The following is a 27,720-nucleotide window of genomic DNA, read 5'->3' as shown; positions in this document are numbered from 1 at the left end:
CATTTACTACTTTTGGGATAACAATGATTTATTTGGACTCATTTTGCTTAAATAGGATAGCAGAATGTAAAAACTTTGGTTATCATTTTACTTTAAAATGGTGGTTTAATTTTGGTGATCATTTACTATTTTTGGCTTGCGCATGATTTATTTTGGAGTAATTTCACTTAAATGGGATAGCAAAGTGTTAAAACTTTGGTTATCATTTTACATTAAAATGCGAGTTTCATTTTGGTGATCATTTACTATTTTTGTCTGCTATTTGTTACTATTTCTGGTGATCAGTTAAACATAAGCCTAAAACATATAGTAACGAAAAAGAGGGTGGTCGAATGGTTTTACCTTTATTACTTTAATTACATTTTATTACTCTCAGTAAGGGTAGGTATCTCCCCTACCTACGATGTTAAGAACAAAATATTTGATTAAGGAAAAGCGTAGGTTGATATGTAGAACAGGGGCCCGATTTTCCTAAGTGAATAACGTCAAAATCGAATAGAAATTGAATGGCAATATGATCGCAATAACAGTTTTTACCATATCGGGCATTCTGCTACTAATATAAGACCAATCGTATTCCAACGACATTCGATCCAAGAGAGTAGTAAACTCACTAGCACCCTACACAAACACAAACCGCGTTCGTACAAACCTCGCCGCCGAGGTCCGCCGCGCAGCCTGTTCTCTGTCCTCCCGACCCTTGCTCATCGAGCCAGCCCGCGAGCTGAGCCAGTAGCTTTAAATTCCCCATTTAATAATAATGATCATATGATCCAGCCTGTCCCTTTGCTGCCTCCCCAGCGACGCCCTAAGCCGAGGTCCGACCCCACAGGGGGTACCCTTAGCGCAGTCGCTTAGTTGATAAGTTGTTTACGCCCCTGGCTGGAGGCCTTAAATTCTAGGCATCCACAGGGAAAAGTCCGGTTAAGCAGTACACGGCCTCCTAGGCTGAACTGCGAGATGCCATACTAAAAAAAAAAAAAAAAAAAACGACATAACGACATTCGATTGGTTTGCGATTGGTCTGCTATTTTTGTGATTTTGGTCTATACGGCAGTTTGCTCTAAAATCATATTGCAATCGTAAATAATTTGCAGACAAAATGATTCATTATTGAATGACAGAAAAGGATAAAAACATTTATTTCAAAGAAAAAATAGTGGAATGCCACATACGCTTTAATCGTAATTGGACGTAGTTATGCAGAAACGTTCCAACCCACTGTACGCGTAAATGCTTATATCTCAAATTAAACTTGAATTTGAGATATAAGCATTTACGCGTTTCAGTTGTATTCTTTTTTATTCTAACTAGTAAAGGTACTAGAGGTTTTATTGTTGAATTATATTGAGTTTAGATAACCATATGCTAAATTTTAGGCTGTTCAATCACAATAACTCGATTTCGGGTGACTTGTGGGTTGGAACGTTTCTGCATAACTACGTCCAATTGAGTCGGGATAGGATCTCAGTTGAACGTAAATCGTATGTCCATTTAGTAAAATAAGGAGAATCGGGCCCCAGTAGTTTTTTGACCATCCAATAATTTTAATCGATGGCAACTTTGCGTGTTCTTTCGCAGGTATGCTGGAAGAGATTTCTTTAGAAATAAGCATTACCTTTGTAAATTCTTTCTTTCCTGTCTTATTTCTTATGATGTATGTGTACATAAAATTGTAAATAAATATATAGGGAAATTATAAGTGCGAGCGGAGCGAGCTCGAAATTTTTTGTATTACTATTACGACTAAACAACACTACTAACATGGAAAAACAGTACGAAATAACCGGAATGTGCGAGCGACGAAACGATTTTCTTTTGTTAGATTGAGGACATAATATACAGAAAAAAGGCACTTGGGGCGCGATTCTACTAATTTTCCTTAAGCGACATACGATTCACATCCGACTGAGATCCAATCACGACTCAATTGCGATTGAAGCATATGTGGCATTCCGCTATTTTTTCTTTTAAATAAACGCTTTTATCCGTTTCAGTGATTCAATAATGAATCATATTGTCTGCAAATTCTTTACGATTGCAATATGATTGTAGAGCAAACTACCGTATAGACCGAAATCTCCCCTCTAATTTTCAGCTTAAACGGATCACCCATTCTTGAATTCTTAAATGTGTAACTAACACGTCTTTCTTTTATGTATTTAGATAGATATACAATTTCAATAAACCATTTTGGCCATTTTAAAGATTCGTTATTACACATACCTACTGACTATTAAAATATATTGATAAATAAAGCCATTTTAAATAGGTACTACTATAACTTTCAGGGGCTTCTTAATCCATGATGCAGGATGAAAAACACCCGGGCGCTGAGTTGTCAGGGGGTGCTTTGGACCAGAGAATTTCAATGAAAATGCACCCGTGTGGTGAAGCCGGGTGCGTTAGGTTTGTGCAGTCAATAGGCCATGTAAGTCTATGTAAATACAATAATAGCAATTACTAGAACAATTAAAGCATTATTTTAAGAAGCATTTCAGTAACTTTGTAAATCAAACGATATTGAACTCGCGGAAGACACAGAAGTAGACGTCACTCAGTCAACGCGCCAAAGAGGCCGCGTTCGATTCGGCGGAAAATGATAGTGATTTTAAATATGTATTTATAACGTTTGTACTTTGGGTGCATTTTATTTTGAGCAATGTAATAACTAAGTAGAAACGTTTAAGAAAAATATTTGCACATTCCCTTTTCTTGCTTAATGGAATTCAAACGGGTCGCGTTATTTAAAAGTGACAATGTCCCAAAATATAATATAAACAAACACAGGTTATTAAAGTTTTTCGATGTCAGAGGATATCGACGTCGAACATCACTAGCATTTATAGAGACGCGTTTGGCGCATGTCAAGTTAACGTCAAGCAAGAAATCAATGGTACTATAATAAACCAAAATGGCCGCCGTGTAAGATAACATTGTTCATCACAATAGAGGCGATTTATGATCCAAGAATTTAATTTATTGAGACTTACCGAGGTTCCTGTTTTAAATGAAATAACTAGTACGTTTTTGATATTTGGTGACAAGCAGTAGTTTAACACTATGGCTTGGCAAATGCCTACTTCGGCTCAATGGGGCTCAGGTATGGCGAATATGGCCATAGCCCCTGATATGAATATGGCAAATATGAATACGTACACGCCCGAGCAATGGGCGGCAATGCAGCAACAAAACTGGCAGCAGTGGACCCAGTGGCAGCAGCAGTATGCTCAGTGGCAGGGCCAGTTTGGAGAAAAGGTTAGTTGTATTGTCAGCATGTCATATCAGAATGTGTTTCTGTTGGTACCTACAAGGCAAATAAAATGTACTTTATTGTTTTGTAGTATAACGAACAAATGCAAGCTATTCAAGCTATGGGTGGGATGCCGCCTCTTCCGCCGGCGAACACTGCTCCCCCGCCCGCGCCTCCGCCGCCTGACCAGCCGCCGCCGCCTCCACACGAGAACAACCAGCCGCTGTATGGAAGTGCCTCTTCTCAACCCGCACCGGTGCCTGCTCCCACAGCTAACCATCGAAATAATACCTCTGGCAATCATGCAAACATAAACACTCATCCACAAGCAGGTAATAATCAAAATTGGTCCTATGTTAAAGAAGCAGCTCAAACAAATAAAACTCCTGCAGCTCAAAGTTCAGTGAATGCTGAAGCTTTGAAGAAATTAGCTGAAGAAGAGAGGCTTTTTGACATTCAATTTCAAAAATGGGAAGAGGAAATTGAGAAGTGGAGAAGGGATAATGTCAATCACCCTGACAAACAGGCTTATAAAGAGTATGAGCAAAAATTTGAAGCATGTCGTGCTCAGCTTATGGAACGCAGGCAGCAGATGAAACAAAAAAGAGCCAGACTTCTGAGTAATACTGCACCTGTTCAACCAGCTAACACCACAGTTGCAAGCAATGTAACAACTGCTCCTCCAAATCTAAATAATACAAATGTTAATGCATTTCCTGGGAAACAATCTCAGAATTATGCAAATAGTTCTACCCAAAAATATCCAGATCATGGCAATTCCCAATATCAACAAGAACAATATAATGTGCCTAAAACAGCATACAACAGGGGTAATAATAACAAAAACATTGATCCGCAAGATAGATTTGAATCATATCAGAGCATGAGTGATAATACTTATCCAACAAATGTAAACTTTTCTGCTCCTCCGCCTAGCTTTCTGCCTACAAGTGGATCTAACAAATCTATTCCAGGCTTAGATTTAGTACCTGAGGTTGATAAGTCATATGATTCTAATGTAAACCAAGAGGTTGTAGACATCTCAGAAGAACAAACAGGAGTAACTGGCCATAACAAAGCCCCAGATTATACAACAATTTCGAAAGGAATCAATAATATTCTTGGTGATGAGAAAATTATGAATATTCTATCCATGGTTCGTGGACAATCTTCGCAAGATTACTCAGCTAGTGCTCCGAATATGAATACTCCAAATATGAATAATCCAAACATGAATGCTCCAAATATGAATGTTCCAAATAGGAACATTTCAAAGATGAATGCTCCCATGCATGGTCCAAACATGAATGCTCCAGGACATTATAATTACAATAATCAAAACAATATTCCTTATGGCCAGGGGAATAGGAATCAGAATAATCAAAATAATAGTTTCAATAATCAACAATATGATAATAGACAAAACATGCCTTTCAACCGTCAAGGACAAAATTATGGAGGGCAACTAAATCGGGAAATAGATACTAGTTATCCACCTCCAAAGAGAATGCATGATGATATGTCCCAAGATCAATATAATTATGAAGGAAATGTGCAGTTTGGTGGGAATAATATGCCACCATCGTATGACAATGGGCCTCAGCGGGCTGGGCCTCCACATGTTGGTCCTCCACGGCCCAACATGAACCCACACAGACCTCCAATTCGCCCTCTGATGCAAGAAATAACGGAACACCCAGCCATGAATGAATTTAATCAAGGCCCACCTGACTTCAATCAAGGCCCTCCTGACAGAAAAATGTTTCATGAAAGTAATGTTAACCCTGCTGCAAAACAGCCTATCCACCCCCAATGGATAGATGAACCTTTGTTCACACCGTCCCTAATTGTTGAATATGAGCACAAGCCTCTGAGATTAAAAGGTAATATCATATGTTAGCAGTCATAATGACTATTGCCACAAACTTGTAAAGGCCCTGACTCCACCACCAAAGCAGAGACAAACAAGGTGGAGTTAAGATGTGTATTGGCTATAGTGCCATCTATCACAACTGTGCAGAGGCGCATCACTGTAGGTATTCAGACAAGCAGAGGACAGTGCTGGATAGAGTAGAGCTGAAAATATGTGCAGTGAGCATTTGATATTTGAATGTTGACTAAAAAGAAATCAAAAGGAAGTTGGTCCATCTTTTAGATTAGCAAACAATTTTGCATGTTTGTACCTATGACGTTACAATGCATTTTTTCAACTGAAGTCACTGTTTCTTACAATTTTTATCTCATTGTGACAGCAAAAGGTCCCAGTCTCGAACATAAATTGATTATAATTTTGGTTACTCTAATGATTTGTTAGTCTTGCACACAGTGGCTTCTGTATAAGGCATTCTGAACTTGCCGTTATAAATCTATTGTCACCATGCATTGAACTTCGATATGAGTCCCAATCAGTTTAAGGCTGTTCGTTTCCTTTGCTAGTTTAAACAATGGACTAATTAATATTTAAATTCATCCATTTAAGGCAGTCGCTCCTTGTACACTCAGCTGTATCTGCTTAGACTGGAAGCCAATCTCAACATAGTTGGGAAAAGGCTCGGAAGATGATGACTAATTAATATTTAATATCAACGCCCCCATTTCACGCGACCTGATAAGAAAAGACAGGCTTTGCTTACTGTACGTCGCATACATCTTGTTTCTCCAGAGTACCGTGGTTAGTCTGCGAAGTTTGGCTCACATCTCCGAATCGCGTTCAGTACCAACCCAGCTCAATCTCAGTGAGAAGCAGCCCACATCTTTGCTTCGATCCCGCAATTCAAACCGCTGAGCGGTATTCACAGAAGCTGAGGGGCAATGTGTGAATTAGGAGATTTCATTCATCGTATATAATTGAGACAAGAATTATCTCCCGCTTGTGGCTTCTCAACTTTGGTGGAGTCTAGGCCTAATTTATATGAAGTTTTTTTTTGTTAAATATAAAGTCTCATTAAAATAACACTGCTTAAAGTGCTATTATACACACCATTCAATGGAAATGCATAATGGTGTGTTAATTTCATGGGACCTTATGTTATGAAATGTTATGTATCTTTGTGACTTAATTCTTATTTTTAAAATAATCTGTCATTTTTGTTCTCTTTTAGCCCGAGATTTTATTGAGCCTGTTCATATGTTTGATTATAATCATAAATCAAAGGATGGTGATGTCAAAAGGAAGGACTTTGATTTAGAAAAAGAGGTAGATGAATTATTTTCGAGAAAACCTAGAAGACCTGAGAAAGAAATTGATTATTCACGTGAGAGGTATAGTCGTGATCATTATTCAAGAGATTTTGAAAGAAGAGCACCAAGGGAAGATTTAAGAGATGACTTCCGACCACGAGTCCCTCCTAGAGATGATTATGAGGACAGAAGGCGACTGGATAGCAGGTATGACGATAGAAGACGAGATGAACGCGACGAGGACAGGAGAAGAGATGACCGCGAAAAGTACAGCAGACGTGAGGATATTTACAGAGACAGAGAGAGAGATTACAGGGACCGTGATCATGGCAAGGATGTTAGGAGAGATGAAATAAGGCATCGCAGTAGGAGTCGTGAACGAGATTCTCGTAAAAGGGGACTGAGTAGGGATAGCGAAAGTAGCATTAATCATTCAACTAAAAAATCGAAGGATAAAGATGAAAGTGTGGCAAATACTCCAGCATCATCAAAACACATTGTTATGATAGATGACTTATTAGAATCTCCTGGTCGAAGTATGAGACCAGATAAAATTGTTATTATCCTAAGAGGTGAGTGTGAGAATTATTTATTTTGGGGTAAACATTTCTGTTTCTTAGCCTTTTGGCTAGTTTTGACTACATTTACGGGCGGGTGCCAAGTAAATGCAGCGTGTAGTGTGTATGTGTGTGTTTATTGTGTGTGTTGAGGTGTTATGCCATGTTCGTCCAATTGCATGAACTTTCGTACTATGCGACACGTGTTGAGGATTGCGGCTCTTTGTAGTAAAATGTAGATGGAGTCTTTAAGTTCTATTAGTTTGAGGCTGTGGTGGAGGTGATTAGGTATGACACCCGTGGTGGAGACGACTATTGGCACTACGTATACTTTATCTTGTCTCCAAATTCTTGTGACCTCTTCTTTAAGTTCTTCATATTTGCTTATTTTTTCTACTATTGTTTTTTGTAAGTTATGAGTGTTGGGTACGGCGATATCTATAAGGTAGGTGACTTTGTTTATTTTATCCTGAAGGGTCGATTATACCTGGTCCAACCTGGACCAACCTGGTCGATTATAGTGGACAGTTCTATCTGTTAGTATTGCGCGATCGTAATAAAGTTTATGTGTATTGTTTTCTAGAACTGTTTGTGGTGTGTATTTGTAGTAGGGTGTGTTTGTGTCTTGTATTAGTTTGTGTTTGAGTGCTAGCTTTTGGTGAATGATGTTTGCGACCTGGTTGTGTCTGTGAGTGTAGTCTGTCTGTGTGAGTGTTGTGCATGCCCCTGTGATGTGTTGTATGGTCTCCGGTTGTGTGTGACATTTGCGGCATTTGTCGTTGGTGGCTGTGGGGTCTTTGATAATATATTTTCTGTAGTTTTTAGTGTTGATAATTTGATCTTGGATTGCTATGATAAATCCTTCGGTTTCTGGGAACAGGTTACCGATTTTGAGCCACTTATTCGAGGCTATCGTGTCTATGTGTGATTGTTCCAGGTCGTGTGGGTGTCGCCCGTGCAGGACTTTCTTCTTCCAGTCCTCTATTTTTTGTATTTGTGGATCAGTAGTGTTGTTGTGTTGTGTGTCTGTTTGTTCGTGTAAGTTGAGTGGAGAGTAGTTGTGATCATTTAGCGCAGTGGTTCCCAAACTTATTTTGTCTAATGCCCACTTTGAGAATAAATATTTTTTTAGCGTCCCCATTTTTTAGGGTTTCGTACCCAAAGGGTAAAACGGAACCCTATTGTTTTCGCTCTTCTGTCCGTCCGTCTGTCACCAGGCGGTATCTCATGAACCGTGATAGAGAGTTGAAATTTTCACAGATGATGTATTCAGTGCCGGTTTTAACTCTACCAGAGCCCTGGGCAAGATTCCTATGGCGCCTTCCAACTGCAATTCAAATCCTTATGAAAAACAGAGACATATGTAGTTACCGATTGCGCGAGCGAAGCGAGCGCGAATTTTTTTTGCAAAAATTATGTAAAATGTAGTCCAATCGTACATAAGTTATTGCTGGTTGGTGAATGCGTGAAAAAATGGAGCGTGAAAATTTTATATTTTAGAACTCAAAAGAAAAATTAATTAAAATGTAGCCCAAACGTACATAATAACTCTTTGTTGGTGTTGGCACCTATGTATTAAAATTTTAGGACTTAAAGTAGTACCGTAAATACAATACCATAAAATGTGATAAAAAATTCAAGCGGAAAGTAAAGAAACCGCGAGTGAAGCGAGCGCGAAAATTTTTGAGTTTTGGGACATAAAAGTAGTGTTTGTTCGAGAATTTCTCGAATTAAACACAAATTAAAAGAAACCGTGACTGGATCGACAGTCAGCTGTATGTGTTTGTTTCTTCGGTGCTCCAACTTTCCGAGTTTGAGCAATCTTTTAATTCATATTAGTTGGTGTTCACAAGTTGTTGTTGTTGAGAGTAAATAAAATTATAAATGACCCCCTAGGCCTCTACACAACGCCCCCATTTTCTTTCTGGGTCTCTTACCCTTGAGACCTGCAGCGCCCACAAGGGGGCGTTATCGCCCACTTTGGGAAAGACTGATTTAGCGTAACCGATTTATGGATGATACTGGTGTGTGATTTTGTGTGGAAGAATGTTTTCAGCCTAAGAATTTGTTTCTGCCATAGATAGTTGATGTCTATTAAGCCTCTCCCTCCGTTTTGGCGTTTGATGGTGAGTTGCTCTATTGCGGATTTCGGTGTAGATTATTGTGTTTGGTGAGTGTGGTGCGTGTTGTTCGTTCGATTTTTTGTATGTCAGTTTTGGACCATTTTATGAATTATTTATATTATTATAATGCTTATTATAAAATTTTAAAAACATATATAAAGATAAGAAAAACTTGAGGTTTTTGTAGTATAAGTATGAAGGTAAATCTGTAGGGTATAATCTTATTTAAGGTCCACCTGGAAGCGGAAAATCGTATCTGGCTAAATTAATCAGAGATAGAGAAGCAGAATATGGTGGTACTGTCCGGATCATGTCTATTGATGACTATTTCATGCAGGAGGGAGAAGTTGAAGAAAGAGACCCATCCACTGGAAAAATGGTGAGATGATAATAATAATAACCGAACTCTTAAGTAATATTTTTGTACATAATATTGATGAAAACTTTAAACTTTTACCTACCTTTTGACATTTTCAGGTTAAGAAACCAACACTAAAATATGAATATGATGAAAGCTCTGAAGAAACATATCTGAATTCATTAAAGAGAGCATTCAAGAGAAGTTTAACTGATGGCTACTTTACATTTTTGATTTATGATGCAGTGAATGATCAATTAAAGTGTTACGCTGATATATGGAACTATGCCAGGCAGAATGGTTTTCAAGTATGTAGAATATTAATCAATAAAATAAAAAAAATGACCATTCTCAGTATTTAGGTAACATCAATTAAATTGTTTTTTCATAGGTGTACATTTGTACAATGGAACTAGACCCACAAGTGTGTTTTAAGAGAAATATTCACAATAGGAAATTGGAAGATATTGAAGTTCTTTCTGCTCGATTCTTTCCTACGCCGTCACATCACATACAACTGGACGCGACAACTTTGCTGCAGAATGCAGCCATTACTGAAGTTCAGATGGAGGACGCAGATGATGAAGTCGTAATGGAGGATGCACAGGAACCGGAGGTGAGGCCTCATTACCAAGCTCCAACCAACTACGGTGTTTAATCCTCCTGATGCAACTACAACACAACCTATCATTGTGTGTTCTATGTTATTCTACAATTTAAGTATTTATTTATACCTATTTTTCTAATGGAATGTCCTATTTTGTGTTCATTTGGTTAGGGTAGGATTAATAAGTTTTATTTCAGCATTGTAACTAAACTCGTAAGATGCTGCCCCATCACAGGTTGAAAGCGTATTTACATCCAAGTGGGAGAAAATGGACGACGCCGCGCAACTAGGTAGGTTATTGGTTGAATATATTATGTCGTTATTCTTAGTTTAAGTTGAATATTGAAGTTGGTTAGGAATATTTTACTAACCCGTAACCCGTAACACCTCGCGGAGTTGTTAATCGGAGTCTGTATAAGATATTGTTATTATAATGGGACTAAAAATATTTGTGTGTTGTTTCAGCCCGCCTCGACGGCACCAGCAAGCCTCTCCGGCCATCGCAACTCTCCATGGAAGACTACCTACAACTAGACGACTGGACCCCTAACACAGCAAAACCGGGAAAGAAATCTGTAAGTATATACACGTATTTCTATATATGTTTTGCTTATCAATATCTATAAGTTTATTAACAGTACGGGTATTAAATGTTGAGAATTTTATCATCCCCTCTAACTAAGCTAAATATGGCTTTTGTTTGAAGTGGGTTTAGATGTGTAATGCTACAGGTAAAGTCCGAACTCGCGATTCTCTTTATATCATTTGGGACTTGTTTACATTTGCTTGTGATATGGTTGTGGAAATGTGCTGGGCGTCTTACGTCCGATTTCCAATTAAACACGAACGGTTCTACTTTACGAATGTTACATTAGCTGCCAAAAGGTATGCGGCGTAAATCATTATTACCTACTTACCTACCTATATTTATTAACATGACGTACGTGATTCTTTAATGGATTTTAATTGTATTATACTTCGGCCGTTCAGAGAATGCGTTCCTGACACCTATCAGTTAGTCACGACTAGTGATGGGCACAACATAACACTGAGTTCGTTACCGTTCCTTCAAAATGAACCGCCGCATTATTTTAAGATTATTTTCGTTTTAAATTGGCGGAATCATTTGTTTTATATTTTAGTTATTTAAGTGGAAACCAAAAAAAGGTAATATTCATATAATAAAATTGTTTTATTTATTCTTTGTTACAAGTACATTGAATTGAATGTGCGAACAGAATATTAATCAGACTCCGATTTGCTTGAGGAGGTGGTGTCTTCATCATCATCTTCGCCTACATGTATAATTATATTATTATCAATAACAGAATCAATCCTGATATCTCGGTCTAACAAAAGCCGGGTAATCAAATAAAAACAGATCGAAAACACTTGAAAAACGTGGTCTATGCGCACGAAACGACAACGGACGACTGTTTTAGCGTCACAAAATGGCGGCCCATAACGCCATTTGGGGTTACCATTTTTAATCTAAGTATAAAAATGCGGTTTGGTCATAGTTTTATTTTTATATTTCATAAACGTTATAATTAAGTCTTATAGTCCATTATTTTCCAATTCTTAAAAAGAAAATCAAAACGTATTATTTTATATTATAACTGTATAAGAACAGATTACGATACTTGCCTGTTATTTTTAGCACAGCACTACAAAATATAAACCGCTGACATAACCTTGTAATAGCGCAGTATAGATTTAGAAAAATATTGTTTACCAAGTTATTTGACACTCAGTTTGGCACAAAATTATAACATTCATTGATTATTGATATAATAATGTTGTTTTAATGCTCCTCAATTGTTAAAACGGTAAACAACCAGCAAAAATATTTTTATCGTAACTTCAACACCATTGCAAAGTTACGTCGTCAGTTCAATCGCGACGTGTCAGGAACGCATTCTCTGAATGGCCGAACTATAAGTTGTTATCATTATTACATTCACCGCTTGGTGATTTTCGATTCTTTACGGATCGACTTATCTTACAACAATTTTACAACCATATCTCTACTCAAAATTCTGGAGAACTTATGACTTAACTTTTTGATTGAATGCCCATTAAGTTGCGTTCTTTTCCGAAATTTTACAAAAAAAAAAACACATTTTCAAAAGTGTACTAAAGAAGTAAACGTTTTTAAGCATTTTTACAAACCAAACGTTCGTTTCTATTATTTTGTCCAACTATTCATAAGTGAAAAATTGGGAAGGTGAGTTATTTTTTAAGTGTATGTCAAACGTGTCACGGAGTGTTTTCATCATGTACTAATTAAAACAGGTACGATGGGCGGACATTGAAGAAAGAAAGCAACAAGAGAAGATGCGCGCTGTTGGATTTGTAGTAGGCCAGACTGACTGGAATCGAATGACAGACCCGACTATGGGCTCTAGTGCGCTTACACAAACAAAATACATAGAACGTGTAAGACGCAATTAAAATATTCTCTTCAGAAGCTGTTATCGCCTGACAAAGTAACTCATTCAGTCTTGAAGTATGTATAACAATAATAGTGAAATAAAAATAAATCGATATTGTAAAACAATTTGAAAACAAAAAATAGGTATCTATTGAATTAAAAGTATGTAACATCTTCCATAGTAACTGCATAAATTGAGAGTATGTATTTTACGAATCTGTATGCAGAATGTCTGTGCTTAAAGTTTATTAAACGATGAACTTAGTGTCTATCAAGATTTGTAGTACTGCCATTTTGCGCAATTATGATATGAGGAAAAAATCGAACATCAGCAACAGGAGAGCACACAACATCTGTCACAGTCATCTACGTGAGCCCTTTTGCTGTTTTAGGCAGTTTCCCCCTAATATATTGTGAAGGTGTATAAATTCCTAATTTCACAATGTATTAAAAATTAATTGTTTCTGGAATATAAAAAAAAAGTCAACTACCCTGATATGCTAATATTAGACAGCTTGCTTAAAGAACAATATCATTTCATTATGATGCTCTCTTGGCAGGAAAAACGTTGGTGTTCGGTTTTTTTTTAATATTTCCCGTATTTTCTTTCACTGCTAATTATTTGTCCTGAATAAGATAACTGTCTTTGTTCTCATATTTAGACATATGCGAATATGTTGTAAGAAATAATTAAAGTTCACCATAGTGTGTGAAGTTTTGAAATAGGTATAGTATGTGGCAAATAATAGCTAGTTATTTTTATGTTAGGTATTTTTAAAACTTAAGGAGCTTAATTCTTGGGCATAATTGGGGTTTTAATTGTGTTATTAATTGAAACTAGATATTTAGATTTCAATTAATAATATTTTCTATTCATTTTATCAAAAGTGAGAAAGTATGTACATTTTAAAATAATACTTCGTAATAAATCTTATATAGTAAAAATAATTTGTGTATATTTTATTTAACAAAATTTAAATTTTTTATAAAAGTAATTTATTCTTCATCCATTGCGCTATAAAGACCAGCAAAATAAGAACTGCGATTTGGATAACTTTTAAAAACATATTTGTTTTTCGTGTCTTCTGATTTTGTATCATCAGCGGTTTTAACCTTTGTTAATTGTTGTTTATTCGAAGAATTATTATTGTACGGATTTTTTTCACTACTCTTTTCGTTTACTTTATTTTGCATTCTGTGTGTTTCGGATGTTTCTGTCATTCCGGTTTTATCAATTTTATTAAAAGCAGCTGATTTTGTGATTGCCTGTGTGTCATCGCCTTCTCTCCCTGCAGTCATTATCATGACAGGAGGTGTACTCATTTCTGTCATGTGATCTTTAATGCATTGCTGCAAAATGTGAAGAAAAAACAAGAATGCTAGGAGCGTGAGCGCAGACATTGACGCGCCACTCTTGTGACCTCCTCCATAATTGCTGAAAGAAAAAAAAAACATTTTGTATACTAAAAAGTTTTATAATGCGCTGGAATTATTATTATAAAAGCTCTTATTATAAGAACAGATTGAAAATTATCATATAAAAAAACGATTTTAGACGTATTGAGCCATCGAGCCAGCTCTGCATTTGGCCCAAACATCGACCAAAGCTTGACAACTATTTTGCCCAGTATTACCAGGTTCGGCAAAATCAAGCACCCAAAATAAAAAAGATGTCCAAAATAATTTTCGACGTAAAATTATCTTGAATAAAAATAACAGAAAACACTAAAGCCATAAAAAGTAAAAGAGCTGCAGATGCGTCATTGTATTATTTCAGGCGTTCAAATCCATTTGAAAGACAATATTTTTAACTCCCGCAAAGTTTTCATCAACGGCGTCTTTAAGATATCGAGTGTCAAGGGGCCGTCTATTTGAACCGGACCTGGCGTTTTATCCCGATCCAAATCAACCCATTTTAGGAATTGTATTAAACCCTGCGCAGATGTAGCTCTGGTGATCATCTGCAACTTTGCATGTTCTTATTTTACCAGCGACCCTTTGACTATAATTTGAGTTCGATAGACGTCCGAAAAAAAAACAGTGAAAGGAGATGGCCAAAGGACAATGCTTAAAAAAAACCCAAGCCCGGCGCAAACGAAAAGTAACTCAAATTATAGGTAATAATAAGTAATGAAATACTGCATAGGAGGCATCATCGAAATCAATGGCTAAATGTATGAAATTGCTATTTGATTTTTTTAAGGGGTAACATGAGCAGCTGGGGCTTATAGTTTAATTAAAGTGCTATCTGAAACAACAAACAAGTAATATGGCAAGTAATAAGCTTCTCCAAAAAGATAAATCAATACCGAAGTACAGGCTGCAGCGCCCACGTCATCGCGTCATGAGCGTTTTACATTACTTAGGGTGGGCTAGACATGAGGAACAGTTCGCGCATCCCGCAACATTTTTGGATCTCGTCGTGTTAGAAATAAAGAATCGATGACTTTTAAGCGTTATTATTAAAATGAAAAGTACATTCATATCCTGTTTTAGTTCTATCATCCTATTATCTTGTAAAAGTAGGTAGAATAGTGGAGAAGTTGCTATAAACATGTCATTATGTACACTCTTAAACCACAACTGTATCTGTTTGCTGTTCCTTTTACTAATACATTATGTTACCTCTAAAATCTTGAGTAGCAATGTACCGCAGATGTTAAAATTCGAATAGCACTTTCACACATATAGCCACTGATTTCGATAATGCCCCCTATGTAATATTTAATTTCTTATTTTTACCTATATTTTGAGTTACATTTCTTTTGCGCCGGGCCTGGGTTTTTTTCACATACTACATGAGCATTGTCCAATTCAAAGTAAAAAAACCCAGAATCGACAGCAATGAAATGCTTACCAATAGGTTCATTATGATAGACCTTTGATGGTGCCAAAAACTCCAGCCTGAAATCCATGGGGTATAGGAGCTATATCATATTTTCACAAAAATAGGTCGTTGAATTTATATTGATTTTAAAGATCACACACTAAGATTATACTAGCCAACAGTAATATCCCCATAGTTACTGAGATTGCCTGGTGATTAAAAGGTCTTATATTTAACAACTCCAAACACGAAAGCACCGACCTTACTTACTTGGAGAGGTTTCGCAGTTATATGCAACCTTCACAACTGGCTATGAAACGTCTTTTTAAAAATTGTCTTTGAAAATCGCGCCATGTGACATTGTCAAATGTAACAAATGACTTAGCGATGCAAAACGGTCCAATCACGAGTCTGCATTCAACTTCTAATGAACATGAAACAGTAAAAGTAAACTTTTCTGTGAACTAAAATCATGATCGAAAAAACGTTATAAAAAGAGAACCCCATGGTTTTTAGATGATATGAAATACTTTTTTTAATCCTTACATTATACTGAATCCAATCGTACATATGAAGTTTCTGTCGACTCTGGTTGTTTTTTGGCCATCTCCTTTGTTTGCTAAAAGATTTTGTATAAAAAATATTATAATTTTTGCAGTTTTACTCTACCGTTCATCCATCTTGACATCACTAGCGGAAGCTCTCAATTCGTGTTAATTGTGAAAAAATATGAGCCTAAGGTCTCATTGTTTGTGTGCAGATTTACTTAACACTTGACTTACTTAGGAAAATACTTACTGTTTTGCAGAAGCCCCGTGTGATGGGGCAGATGGCTCGTACGCATAATATACGTGGTGGTCGTGAACTGGTATTTCTGAATATCTATACCAGAAAATACAAATCAGATGTAAATAAAAAATGTACTAAAGGCATAATATGGCAAGAGAAAAAAAAAACATTTAATTTGATTTCCTTAATTATTTGTCTCCTTTAAACAGATTAAAGCAAAGTTAAAGCCCTTGCCTACTTTGTCAACAGCTAAACGCGAGTTTAAGGGGTATACAATTAGCAAAAAATTTAAAAAAAAATTGTAAACCATTCGTCTTCCAGGGTTTAAAAAAAAATGATTTAATTTGAGGCATTTGATACTTTTAGTGACCATTATTGCTTCTTCAATCCATGCTAAAGTGCAAATCGCTCACCTGTCAGTCAGTTGCTTTGTTCCAAGTCCCACTTGGGACAGAAGATTTTCCAACGTCATCTCACTATAACACAGTGTCAACGAATGTCAAGGTTTAACTGACTGATGACGGCGGGATGTGCAAGCACCCATGATACATAATACGCTCTACTTACTTTGTGTAGCAGTTGTCTCTTATGTGAAGTTATTATAGCGGTATTTCCAAGTTAGTTTCTAGAAATCACGCTAATCTATGTCGAGAGATATGCATTTTAGAGGCAGGTAGATTAAAAAGAAAATCCAGAAATAATAATTATTTTTTATTAATTTACAATCACAAGCACACAAGGACGTCCTCAATCACTCAGTCGCACAAAATATACATAAATACTAACTATTAAGTGATATAAATATTAATTTATACCACATATAACTTTTTACATCAGTCGTCAATAATCGAGAAACTGGCGGAATATTACATCGTTTATACAATAAACAATGTGCCAATTACGCAACATTTTACAATACTCACTTCTAAGGGTTTCATGGAATGTATAACAATGTGGGACAAGTTTACCGTTTACACATTTACGCCTAAAATAAATTAAATAAATAAATAATTTAATAAATTATTTAAACACTATACTTGACGCTGTTTCAATAAGAGCGATGGGATAACTCGAGCAAAATATGCCAACGTAGTTAATTGCGTCAGTAGTTTACATAATACTTCAATGTACCCACCGACTTTAAAACGAATCCTATTTTGACTATTTAAATATCCTTCAATTATCTGCGGAAACGGAATTTAAGAAATGCCAATTCCAAGAGGTAAAACTTTGGAAACGATAAGCTACTTATTAGATTTGTTATCACTAATTCTGAAGTCGCGCAAGATGTTTTGGCGGATTTTTCTGTTGGCATTAAACTTCATTGCATTGGAGATACATTTGGCGACAATCAACGCCTGAACGGCCTCGACGACCAGCCTCATAGAAGTCATCGAAAGTGCCTCCGGATTGCCTTTCCAAAACGAAGCTTGCAGCGTAACTGTGAAAATCAAACATTTTAATTAGACTCTGTTCTTAATATACTCAATGGTGGTAAAACGTAGGTATTTAAAAATTAAATGGAAATAATTATTTGCCCAATCATCGATTCAATGTCTCACATTAACTTTAAAGACTATAGAATCGATTCATTCATTTAACGAATTGTAATGGTGTGTGCTTTCTTGGTGTGATATTTATTGTTATAACTAGCTGTCCCGGCGAACTTCGTACCGCCTAATTATTGGAGGCAAATTTAGTAAGTCACAAACACACAATACTTTTTTAATTTTCGCAATTTTTCCTTATTTGCTCACCGTTTAGACCTACCCTGGACTACGACTAACATTTTAAAACCAAAATCAGCTCAATCGGCCCAGCCGTTCTCGAGTTATAATCAGACTAACGAACAACAATTCATTTTTATTTATATAGATTTCTAACACGCACAGCTTTTCGTGAATTCGGGGAAATTAATTGCTTTAATTTTCAATGACTTCACACCATAAATGGAGGCTTGCGTAATTTCACCTGTTAGCCTTAATCCTACCGGATGAGTCAGTACCGGAATGTATGTGTTGTAGGCATTGATTGAGAATAATAAACCAAGAGAAAGGAATACTTACGTTCCGAATTGACAGAACACGCTCTTGGGGCCGATGTCATCAGAGCACTCAGTGTTAGCATCGCAGACGTATTTTTGCAGACACTTGTCATCATTGGTGCCGAATGACCTTACGTAGGTTTTGAACATGGCAATGCCGGCAAGCGCTGCGTCACTGACTGAATCTTTGCGGCCCATCGATCTCGCTGCCAATGACCTATGAGAGAATGAAGTCTTCAAGGCGTCCAAAAGATTAACGACGATGTTAATGAACTGCAAGAAAAAAAAATGAATATTTAAAACGTGATGTTTGGGTCATAGAAGCCTGAAAAAGAATCACATGATATTCTGAAGTTATATAGTTTTATATTATTTGCATTCGTCGTCACTAAAGATGATGGCTTACAGATAACTAATTGCATAAAGGGAGAAGGAAGGATGGGTAGCGTACCTCTCCAGCCTGCTTTGCCATGGAGGCGACCTGGTCGGGATCTTTTGCACCGAGCACCGTCGACAAAACCGCAGCCAATATACCCTGAAGCAAGCGAGAAGCAACACCGTCTCCATAACCAAATTTTACTATTTACATTCCAAAGATAGGAAAGACCTCAAGGAAAAAATAAATATGAATTTTGATGATTAAAAATATAATAGATAGAAGTGTATACTATGGTGATTTCTCTGAGGTGATCCCTGGACGTGAAGGTACTAGTTATTTGTAGTGAATTAAGGCTTCTATGCTACTTGACAAATGATGCCTACTACAGGTGAGGGTCAAATTACGTGGTGCTTTTTACATTATTGGAGTGATTTTAATTAACGTTCTAAATAAATATCAATCAGTATCTACAAAAAAACTATGTTAGTGGATCAGTAGGTATGGATAAATAAATTATATTTGCCATTTGTTTGTTTGTACATGAACGGCTTCTTCAGACCTGAAGCTTTCGTGATGGATATGGGTTTTATGCTTTTTCGTGTTGGAAGGAATTTTACCAAATTAATTTTATACTTTTATGTACCTGCATTGGAGATGAGCCGTTGTCTACTTTGTCAATACCATCGCTTGATGCTCCCCCTCCGAGAATGGCAGTAAGGATTTTAAGACCCATTGATAGTAAGTTGGCCCAAGGTGATGGCGAAACTGAATCGGTGTCGATGCTGTCGCTCTTGTTAGGTCCTGTCGTGCCGGGGTTGAAAATCATTTGCATAAGCATACCTGTAATAGTTATATCAATCGCATTATTAATAAATATCATTCAAGACTACACAAATAAAGTCTTCAGAGCATTATGATACCTAAAAGCGTTTTGTTTATTTGCTACTTACCGAGCATGTTTGACCAGGAGAAGCCTCCGTCGGAGATAGAGTTTGTCTGAATTTCATCAATGTCGTCCAAAGCAACCTTCTTGAGTGCGTTGGACTTCTCGGCGAATTTACGCTCTTCTGCTTGTACTTGCTGGGGAATTGGTAACGAGTTGCTGTAATATTGCGGATTATGTGTCCGCACGCTACTCGTAGCCTGAAAATATAAGTGGTAAGTCAAATGAACGATCCTTAGGTCAAAAGTTTTGATCATCCGGAGTCTGTGAACATTTTGCTTTCATTAAAGTGGACATAGGTAAGTATGAAATATTTTGGTAAGTAGAGATTAAACCATACCTGTGAAATAAGAGGGACTTGCTGAGGATAGGCCAGCGTATGGAGAATGGCCGATGAACTTATTAGCGCCAGCAGCGCCCATCCCGTTACGGTGTGATGCATCTGTTGACAAAGAAAATGCTAGTAAGTAATCTTCAAAGCATTATACTTAACGTTACTTGAACCTTAATTTCTTAACGCGTAATTGTTTCAAAATAAACGTCGGCGTCGCTGAGAATAAATTTAATTGTGCTCTCGCGCAATGGACGTCGATTAGAAAGTGTTCTGATGAGTGATTCGCGCGAATTGATTGCTGCTTTGAGACTTGCTTAGAAAGTAGCCCCTAACGTCGCCTTCTCTGTATTTTTACGAGGATGCCTGCGTCATTAATTAGAGGACGTTTGCTTTTATCTCTTTTTAAATACGTTTAATTAACCGACGCGTTTTAATTTAAATACCTTTGATGTAAGTAGGAATTCGATATTTTTTATTATCGTAATTTACAAAAGTGTTCAGCTACAAAAAAAATATGGTATAAATATCTAATAAGTATTACCGTGTTTATGGTTACGTACATGCAATAAAGTTCTGTTCTAAAATCTAAAAGAATAAAAGGTAGAACTAATTGTAAATTCCATCATTTTGGGTAGTTGTACGTTAAGGCATTAGGGCTAGCCGGCTAGTCCAAGCCTGCCATCCGGTGTAGAAGTGTGTTACTCGCATGTCCGACAGCCCTCGAATGCAGGTGACCCGGTCTTTGTAACTGTTCTTTGGATGTCACCTCTTACCATGGTGCCCACCTACTTAATAAGGTGCTAGTTATACAAATTGACGTAAATTTTAACAGTTCACCATGCACGGAATGTCAAATGGTCTACTTTCTTTGACCGATAAAAAAGCATTAGCACCTGCTACGACTTCCGGTTACACTTTACAAAAATTATATCACGGCGACGGCCAGGAAAATAGAACTTGAAGTTTCATGTTTTTACACGGGATTATTTTAGTTCTGAGTTTGTTGTTGACCAGTCAAAGACACGAGTTACATACGTATGTTTATATCGTGGTAAACACGAGCGCGGGCGCACCGGTCGCCGGTGACAGCGGGTCCGTCGAGATTCTCTCTGGAGAAATTTGCTGTCGCAAGACTTGCGCCGTCATCACTTATGTTTTATGTATGCTTTGTTGCCGCTATATGCTGGTAAACCGCTACATACATGATGCTATTTATGTAATGACTACGTCCAGACGTCGTCAATGACTATCCATATGTAGCAAGTGTCAAAACGGCATAAATCCGTTTTCAAAACTTGTCGGGAAAGTTGATTTTCTCAATGACAACTACTTTAAAAGAGATTTCGTTTTCATATTGCGTCGTTTATTGTTTTGGTGTTAAGGTATGTGATATCGATTAACTTATTGATCGTTTTGAAGGTGTCTTGACCCCTTAACCCAGTAACCCTGGGCTGGCGCAGGTTACTGAACTTAGCTTTGCAACGCACGAGAAACTCAGGCTCACTTTCGATCGTCGCGGATCTTCACGCTTGGACCGACCTACATTTGCATAAACTAATAAAGATACTCTTACACAAATAATACCTAGTTTTTTGCAGGTGTGTATCTACCTGTTATAAGTAGAACTCTATAATTAAAATCAATATGAATTTTCGTGACTTATTTTGAGTTTTTATTAATATGATGCAATACGTGTTTGTTTTTCTTATATTTTAAAGGAGTCTTAAAATCTATACCATGACAAGAATACCAGACGGCTGCCAAAACCTTTTTGCAAAAAAAAATGAGATAGGCTTGCGAATAAACTCGAAACTTGACTGTTAAATATTCTATTAAACTGTAGAATACCTATATAAATATTTCATTGAATATCAGGTAAATGATATTGTCTGGTAACGCAGAACGGCTGGCGCAAGGCGCGGCATACATGGCGATGGGTGAAAGCAACTCGGTCCGGTCGCGTGTGTTCCATTGCCGTGCAAGGTTAACGTTTTTCTAATTTCGGAGCGAGGACTCAGACCTGCTATTACGTTGTGACCAACTGGCTCCCAACTTTCATCGGAAATTCACCGTGGAAAAATGAGAATCGCAAATTTCACCAGCCGTTTGGCAATTTTCCTCTTGTGCGTGTCGCGACGTGAGATTTTCTTTTGTAATATCTTGTCGTACATACGACTATTGTTTGAAAAACTTGCATATAGTTACGTTTACTTGCTTTGTTTACCTGTTTCTATTTTTAAGAGCAAGAAAGTTTTTGCCAGAGCGTCTCTTATCCTTGTTTTCATCTTCAATGTTTTTTCGGCTTTTTCGCTGAGTGACCGCCAGCATGCAATCCGCTTTCTAAAACCATCCGTAAGTCCGTGCGTGTTCGCACGCGGATATGAGCATGGACTGAAATGTATTCAGTTGTAATAAATACGAATGAATATTACCGTTGGAACTAGGTATCTGATTGTATTTGAAATTTATATAATAGTTACGTTACGTACTATATTTTTTATTGTCGATTATTTCAAATTAAAAATGATTTTTTTTATCTACTTACTATTCGGTAGGTATGTTTAATTTATTGATGTTAGTTTTATCCTTTGAACATCAAATTAAGTTAGTAAGAAGCCTGAAAACCCCTTTTTTATAACCTTTCTAAATAGTTGAGCGTTACCTATCTCAATTATATTTTTCAAATGGGTCCATAACCGAAACGTCCGTACTTGGACAGTTATGTTTAATAACAATTTCACCAACTAACGTTACACTTGATATGATAGAGTCGCATCATCGATTCTCGCGATTGATTACTTCTAGCTGTAATGATAAAGTACTAGTGATGTTCCACAAAGTGATCCGTAGGCGCGTTACACACCGTTACCGAGTTCTCGATGCGGATCAATCGTACGGTACACCTGATTCAAGATGCACATGTTCAATTTGGGTCGACGCCTACTTTAACACTTCAAACGTGTCAATCACCGTTTCACATTTAAATCATGTAGGTAGGTACCTGTTTGGTATGTTCCGCATTGTATCGGAGTTCTAAACTAACAAGCAAAAATTTGACCCTACTCACATGGTAAATAAGAAATTGTAAAGGTACTTTATTTAAGCTCCTACTTCACCTTGTACCTAAAAATATTATGTCCAAACATTCCAAAGAATTTAATAAGAACAAAAATAATGAGAGAAAGAAATTTCTCCGCGCATCCGAAAGGGACCGCCGAAGGCCGCGGGCAAGGTGTCAGTAGGTACATAATTTACGTTTTAAAATCTTTTCGATTACCCAACGTTGCCGGTGAATGACGAGTTTGCCTCTCACGTCCGCCGAAACAACTTTCACTTTAAAGTTTTTTGGACATGAGTGTATCGAGCATTTCGGAAGTCTCGCCGCAAGATGACGACAGTGATGGTTTATGATCACGACTAGGATGTTGTTTGTAGCTTTCAGCTTTGCTATTAGGTAACGATATGAAAAAAATTGACAGCATTGGAATAACATGATAATTTGGCCGTACCTACATATTTTCTTAGTTTTCCACGTGAAGGCATATTTTAAGCGCAACATAAAATATGAAATTTCAGCCTCGGTAATGGCGGCGGTAACTAACTAATATTGAGAATTTTTCTAAATAGATAACCATCGAAATGGAAACGATATTTGCATGATGACATAACATTATCAATTTCTGGGAATACATAATTACGTTCTAGTAGGTACTCGTGTTTATGTTAGATCGAGAAACGCGGCGATGGGACCGGGCAACCGGCACGCAAGCGGATTATTGGCCATTCCGATCGCAGCAGCTTTCCTCGCCACTTTCAACACGCGCCCGCGCACGTTTCAAGACTTTTAATTACTTAAGAACCTGTCACAAGTATCATAACACTCGTCAAGCGTCAAGATCTCATCTTTTGTTTACAAACTTTTATGAAAGATGGAGAAATGTTGCTGGTTTATAAATTTTCTAATAAATTAAAAATTGGAAAAACTCCTTATACATAAATGAGAAAATATTAATCTATCATGAAATTATAATTAAAATACCCTTGCTATTCCTAAATGAACTTGAATGTTCGAGCAAAGTAAATGGATTGATTCGCTCTATTTGAAGAATAGAGCAATTAAACGAGCCACCGGATGAGAATTTAAAATTGATTATCATTAGTAACGCGACTATCTATCGTAAATCCAACATGTTACGAGCAAAAAATACCGTTACAGGCGTTGGAAAATCTCTTTGTAAAACGATATTTTTCAATGCGCCTCGCATCATTGTTACGTCAAATTAGCTGCTCAAGAATGTTTTGTCTCTCTGTATTCTTTAGATTCCCCGCGACGAATTCAGGGTTGGAACGCATTATGTGAACATTTTCACATTTTAGAAAGCGAAGGTTTATATTTACATGACTAAAGCGGACAGTGAAAATAATATGCCGTGTGGAAGTTCATAACAAGTGCGAAATATTCGTGACTGATAGATTCATTGTTCCGGCATTTGTGAATTGATTTGGTAGGTGTTTCGTTTGTTTATTTTAAATTCAAGCAGGTTCATTAACATCTTTTAATGTATTATGGTCCTCAAAAAGGTGGAAAGCTCTTGCTTCCGGTTGTTGAAGTTGCAGTAAAAAATGATACCTACCTTTGAATGATTATGTACTTTCTTAAGCCAGCACTGGCTGTTAAAAATCGTTGAATAATAATAAGTCTCAAGTTATTTCTATAAATTAATGGTTTAAAGCTAATAGCTTTACAATAATCAGTTATTTAAAAAAATAATTGAATAAATAGTCATCCTCTAATTACTACATAAATTGTTATTGAATATATTAATATGAATTGAAAAATATATACAAACTTATTCAGTTAAATTATGCCTTTTTAAAATATAAGTAAGTAGCCTCATAAGGAGGCTTCATTATTATTTAAATATATCTATCGTTCAAAAAATCTTTTACAACAATTTTGATACAATATCAATTTGTTTATTCACTACACAACTCTTGTTTCTTTTTACTGCAATCACTAAATTGAATTAAGCTTTTTATTAAAATATAAACAAACATTTTGTATCACCAAAATCACTTGTGAGACACCTTATCTATTCTATCACGTGGTCACTTGCAATCATCAGCGTCCTCCAACTTTCACACGATTCCAGACACGAACACTTCATTATTTCCACTGTCCTAAGGGACTCTTAAAACCTTACCTTATCTCGTTCTGGGAGGTATATCACTAACACTGAATCACGTTATCTTCCACGAGGTAGCTATATCGTCACCGGTGAAAGTGCGTGTTGTCTGTGCGAGAGTTAAACTTGCAATGAGTGTTGCGCCTTGAACTTCACTATATATATATGATGACCCAGTTATGGTGGCAGCGGCTAACTGTGCTAGTCGGTCCGCCTGTCCGTGTGTCCAACCTGTTCCCATCCCATTGCACGGACCGTTCCCGACTGGACCTTGTCAAGGACATTCGGTTACCGAACCTACAACACCCTACTGGCATTCAATGTTTGACATTCCTTGGTGCAACGGACATGTTAATTATCTAACGACCACAGGAGCATACCTTTGAAAATGATAGGATAAGCAAGAACGTATCTACCTACGTACTTCGATGAATTTGTTGCTAAACATTATTTTTGGTATTGTTCCAGGTAACTTGTTGGATATCAGAGCGTAAGCGACTTTTGGTCAGGTAAAATGCACTGGATGGTAAGTTCAATGTTCAAACTTTAACAAAATCTATGATTAAGAGCCTAGAAAACAACGGCAAGGCATGTAGGTACCTATCGTCAATGCTTGGGTGGTCCGTCTAGCAAAAAGGCTAATAGCACAATGAAGTTTTATGTGTGAGCCAGAATAGCAATGGTAAACGCTCTCCAATACTTCATTAAACTTCTATACAATAAGATATTATGTACCGTTAATTTATGCTTTGGGTGTTCAATGAAATGGGGAAATGTTACAAGAATAATCATCATCCGTTTTTAGGATCCCGCAAGCACTCTCGTGGCATCCTGTGTAAATAAACTTTTTTTATATTGGCACATTCTTACTAAAGAAAGGTACTTAACTAAAGAAAGGTACTTAACTAAAGAAAGGTACTTAGGTAAGATAGAATAGGAATGTCGAGAAGCTTTTTTAGTTTCCAAATGACAAGTTGCAGATCATCGCATAACATTTTAACCTCTATCACCTTGATCTCTCCACAATGCACCCCAAGATGTTGATCAACGATTGGTTCTACATATCCCTCTGGCTCGATCGATTGCGCTTCGATTTGATGGAGCACGTACCACAAACTTGAGTGCTCACTCGTCAATCGATCACATAAAATTAGGTCCAATGTCGCATCTTTCCCATCCGCTGGCTTTGTCCCCTCAGCTACCTTTCCCAGTAAAGTTGATGTGTCTCGTGGAAACTGAAGCGAATAACGCCTCGTCTCAATGGGCTACATTCTCTAGCTTCTCACGCTTGTCTTAAGTACTTAATGACACCGCGATCACTTAATTGCTTGGGCTTAGAAAAGGTATGTCTAATTTGATTTTCTTTCAATTAATGCTGGATTGAATTCTTGATTGGTTTATTGAGTTATTTTGCTTGTGCGACTGCATTGTTCGGTTTTCAACGCGAAGATATTGTGAATGAAAAATATATCATACTGAGGGAATTAAAAATGGTTTTTGCCAGTATGACATGTTAATTTATTGTTCATTAGGACCGCTTATACTTCATCCTATAGTTATTATATCAAAACTATCATTCTATAAAACGAGAGAAGAGTATTGATTAGGTACCTAACTACTGAAAATTTTCAAGTCAACTAGACTGTTTGTTAATATTTGAATATTTCCAGGTTCGTGGTCTTCTGGTGTGCATCTGAAGTTACACGTGAGTTGCTTATTTGTGCTTATTTTATTCGTGTAATAACAATAACTGATTGCATCAGATCTATACTGTTCGCTGTGTATTCTAAACAACATTTAATTTACTCGAGATATTCTAAAACGTTTTAATTGCTTACCGCTATCTATTAACACCAAATTTAATAATCCACGGATTGATAATATCAACCCGCGTCATTAGATGCAATAAATTCAAATGATCTCCAAATTGTAACGGCGCTATCATTCTATTCATAGATAAATTCAAGCATAATAAACAATGAAAGAACTGTATCAGAAACCAAACCAAGTTACAAAATGGGTAAGGTTAACAAAGATATTGCGGCCTTTATTCCATGACTAACTTAACATATTCCTGATATTCCATGTCATTATGAAAAGCTATAATATTCATATCTGGCTTTTTTATTATTCTTCCTATATATTAAAGTAAATATAGCTTGTTTAATTAAGAAGCAACAATTAATGACGCGCGGTTTGAGCTGAACATCCGTTCGCTACGGTGCATTTGATGTGAATCTATGTTGTCCGTTTGTGGAATAGTGGGCCAACAGCTTGTGCTTGTGTGTATGGCATTTATTTTTACTTTGAACAATAAATCTTGAATATTATATCGTGTTTTAATTACTCTTAAATAATTACCTTTTAAAAGATGGTTCGTTAGAGCTGGGCATAGTGAGGTAGATAAATAAAGAGTCGTTTTTTATTGTTAGTAGTAAAGGAGCATTTCTTTTGGTAACTAATTAATATTATGTGTGATATAAATGAAAAACAATAACTTATTTAGGCTGTAATAGAAACATTTGATTTAACAAAAACATTGAAGTTTTAAACTGTGGACAAGGAGTATAGTGCTAGTGGAATTAGATAAGGGGATGTTTTGTTTAGACCATAAATGTAATAAAGTAGTTCTGAAATGTGTAAAGAAATAGCAAGATGATAAAGTAGTATCAAAGTGGGTAGCTGTGTACATTGTTTTGAATTGTT

General features: G+C 36.7%; 3 protein-coding genes across 6 annotated transcripts; 1 reads left to right on the top strand and 2 right to left on the bottom strand.

The window, feature by feature from the left end:
* The first annotated feature begins 2,889 nt into the window (after positions 1-2,889).
* LOC124636237 (YLP motif-containing protein 1) lies at positions 2,890-13,446 on the top strand. Of its 3 annotated transcripts, none has more exons than XM_047172221.1 (9): positions 2,890-3,258; positions 3,345-3,585; positions 6,355-7,005; positions 9,344-9,492; positions 9,591-9,779; positions 9,863-10,087; positions 10,314-10,368; positions 10,544-10,653; positions 12,374-13,446. In XM_047172221.1, the coding sequence occupies exons 1-9, from the start codon at positions 3,064-3,066 to the stop codon at positions 12,530-12,532; spliced, it is 1,974 nt and encodes a 657-aa protein (XP_047028177.1). In that variant the 5' UTR covers positions 2,890-3,063; the 3' UTR covers positions 12,533-13,446. The 3 variants fall into 3 exon arrangements, with proteins under 3 accessions (XP_047028177.1, XP_047028174.1, XP_047028175.1); XM_047172218.1 differs by having other exon boundaries at positions 3,345-5,136; XM_047172219.1 differs by lacking the exon at positions 10,314-10,368 and having other exon boundaries at positions 3,345-5,136; positions 12,374-12,513.
* On the bottom strand, positions 13,439-16,735 carry LOC124636239. The gene is made up of 3 exons (XM_047172224.1): positions 16,542-16,735; positions 16,138-16,221; positions 13,439-13,947 (listed from the first exon to the last, which is right to left on the bottom strand). Exons 1-3 carry the CDS (start codon positions 16,598-16,600, stop codon positions 13,509-13,511), a joined length of 582 nt encoding a protein of 193 aa, XP_047028180.1. The 5' UTR covers positions 16,601-16,735; the 3' UTR covers positions 13,439-13,508.
* A 93-nt stretch (positions 16,736-16,828) lies between these two features.
* On the bottom strand, positions 16,829-25,140 carry LOC124636238. 2 transcript variants are annotated; one of them, XM_047172222.1, is made up of 7 exons: positions 25,033-25,140; positions 19,835-19,936; positions 19,502-19,694; positions 19,195-19,391; positions 18,624-18,707; positions 18,195-18,445; positions 16,829-17,569 (listed from the first exon to the last, which is right to left on the bottom strand). In XM_047172222.1, exons 2-7 carry the CDS (start codon positions 19,934-19,936, stop codon positions 17,443-17,445), a joined length of 954 nt encoding a protein of 317 aa, XP_047028178.1. In that variant the 5' UTR covers positions 25,033-25,140; the 3' UTR covers positions 16,829-17,442. The 2 variants fall into 2 exon arrangements, with proteins under 2 accessions (XP_047028178.1, XP_047028179.1); XM_047172223.1 differs by lacking the exon at positions 18,624-18,707.
* Positions 25,141-27,720: the final 2,580 nt, after the last annotated feature.

Source organism: Helicoverpa zea, chromosome 14 (genome assembly GCF_022581195.2).
Source record: "Helicoverpa zea isolate HzStark_Cry1AcR chromosome 14, ilHelZeax1.1, whole genome shotgun sequence".
Classification (NCBI taxonomy): Eukaryota; Metazoa; Arthropoda; class Insecta; order Lepidoptera; family Noctuidae; genus Helicoverpa; species Helicoverpa zea.
The sequence above is the reverse complement of the archived record's forward strand: the minus strand, read 5'-3'. Positions and strand labels throughout refer to the sequence as shown.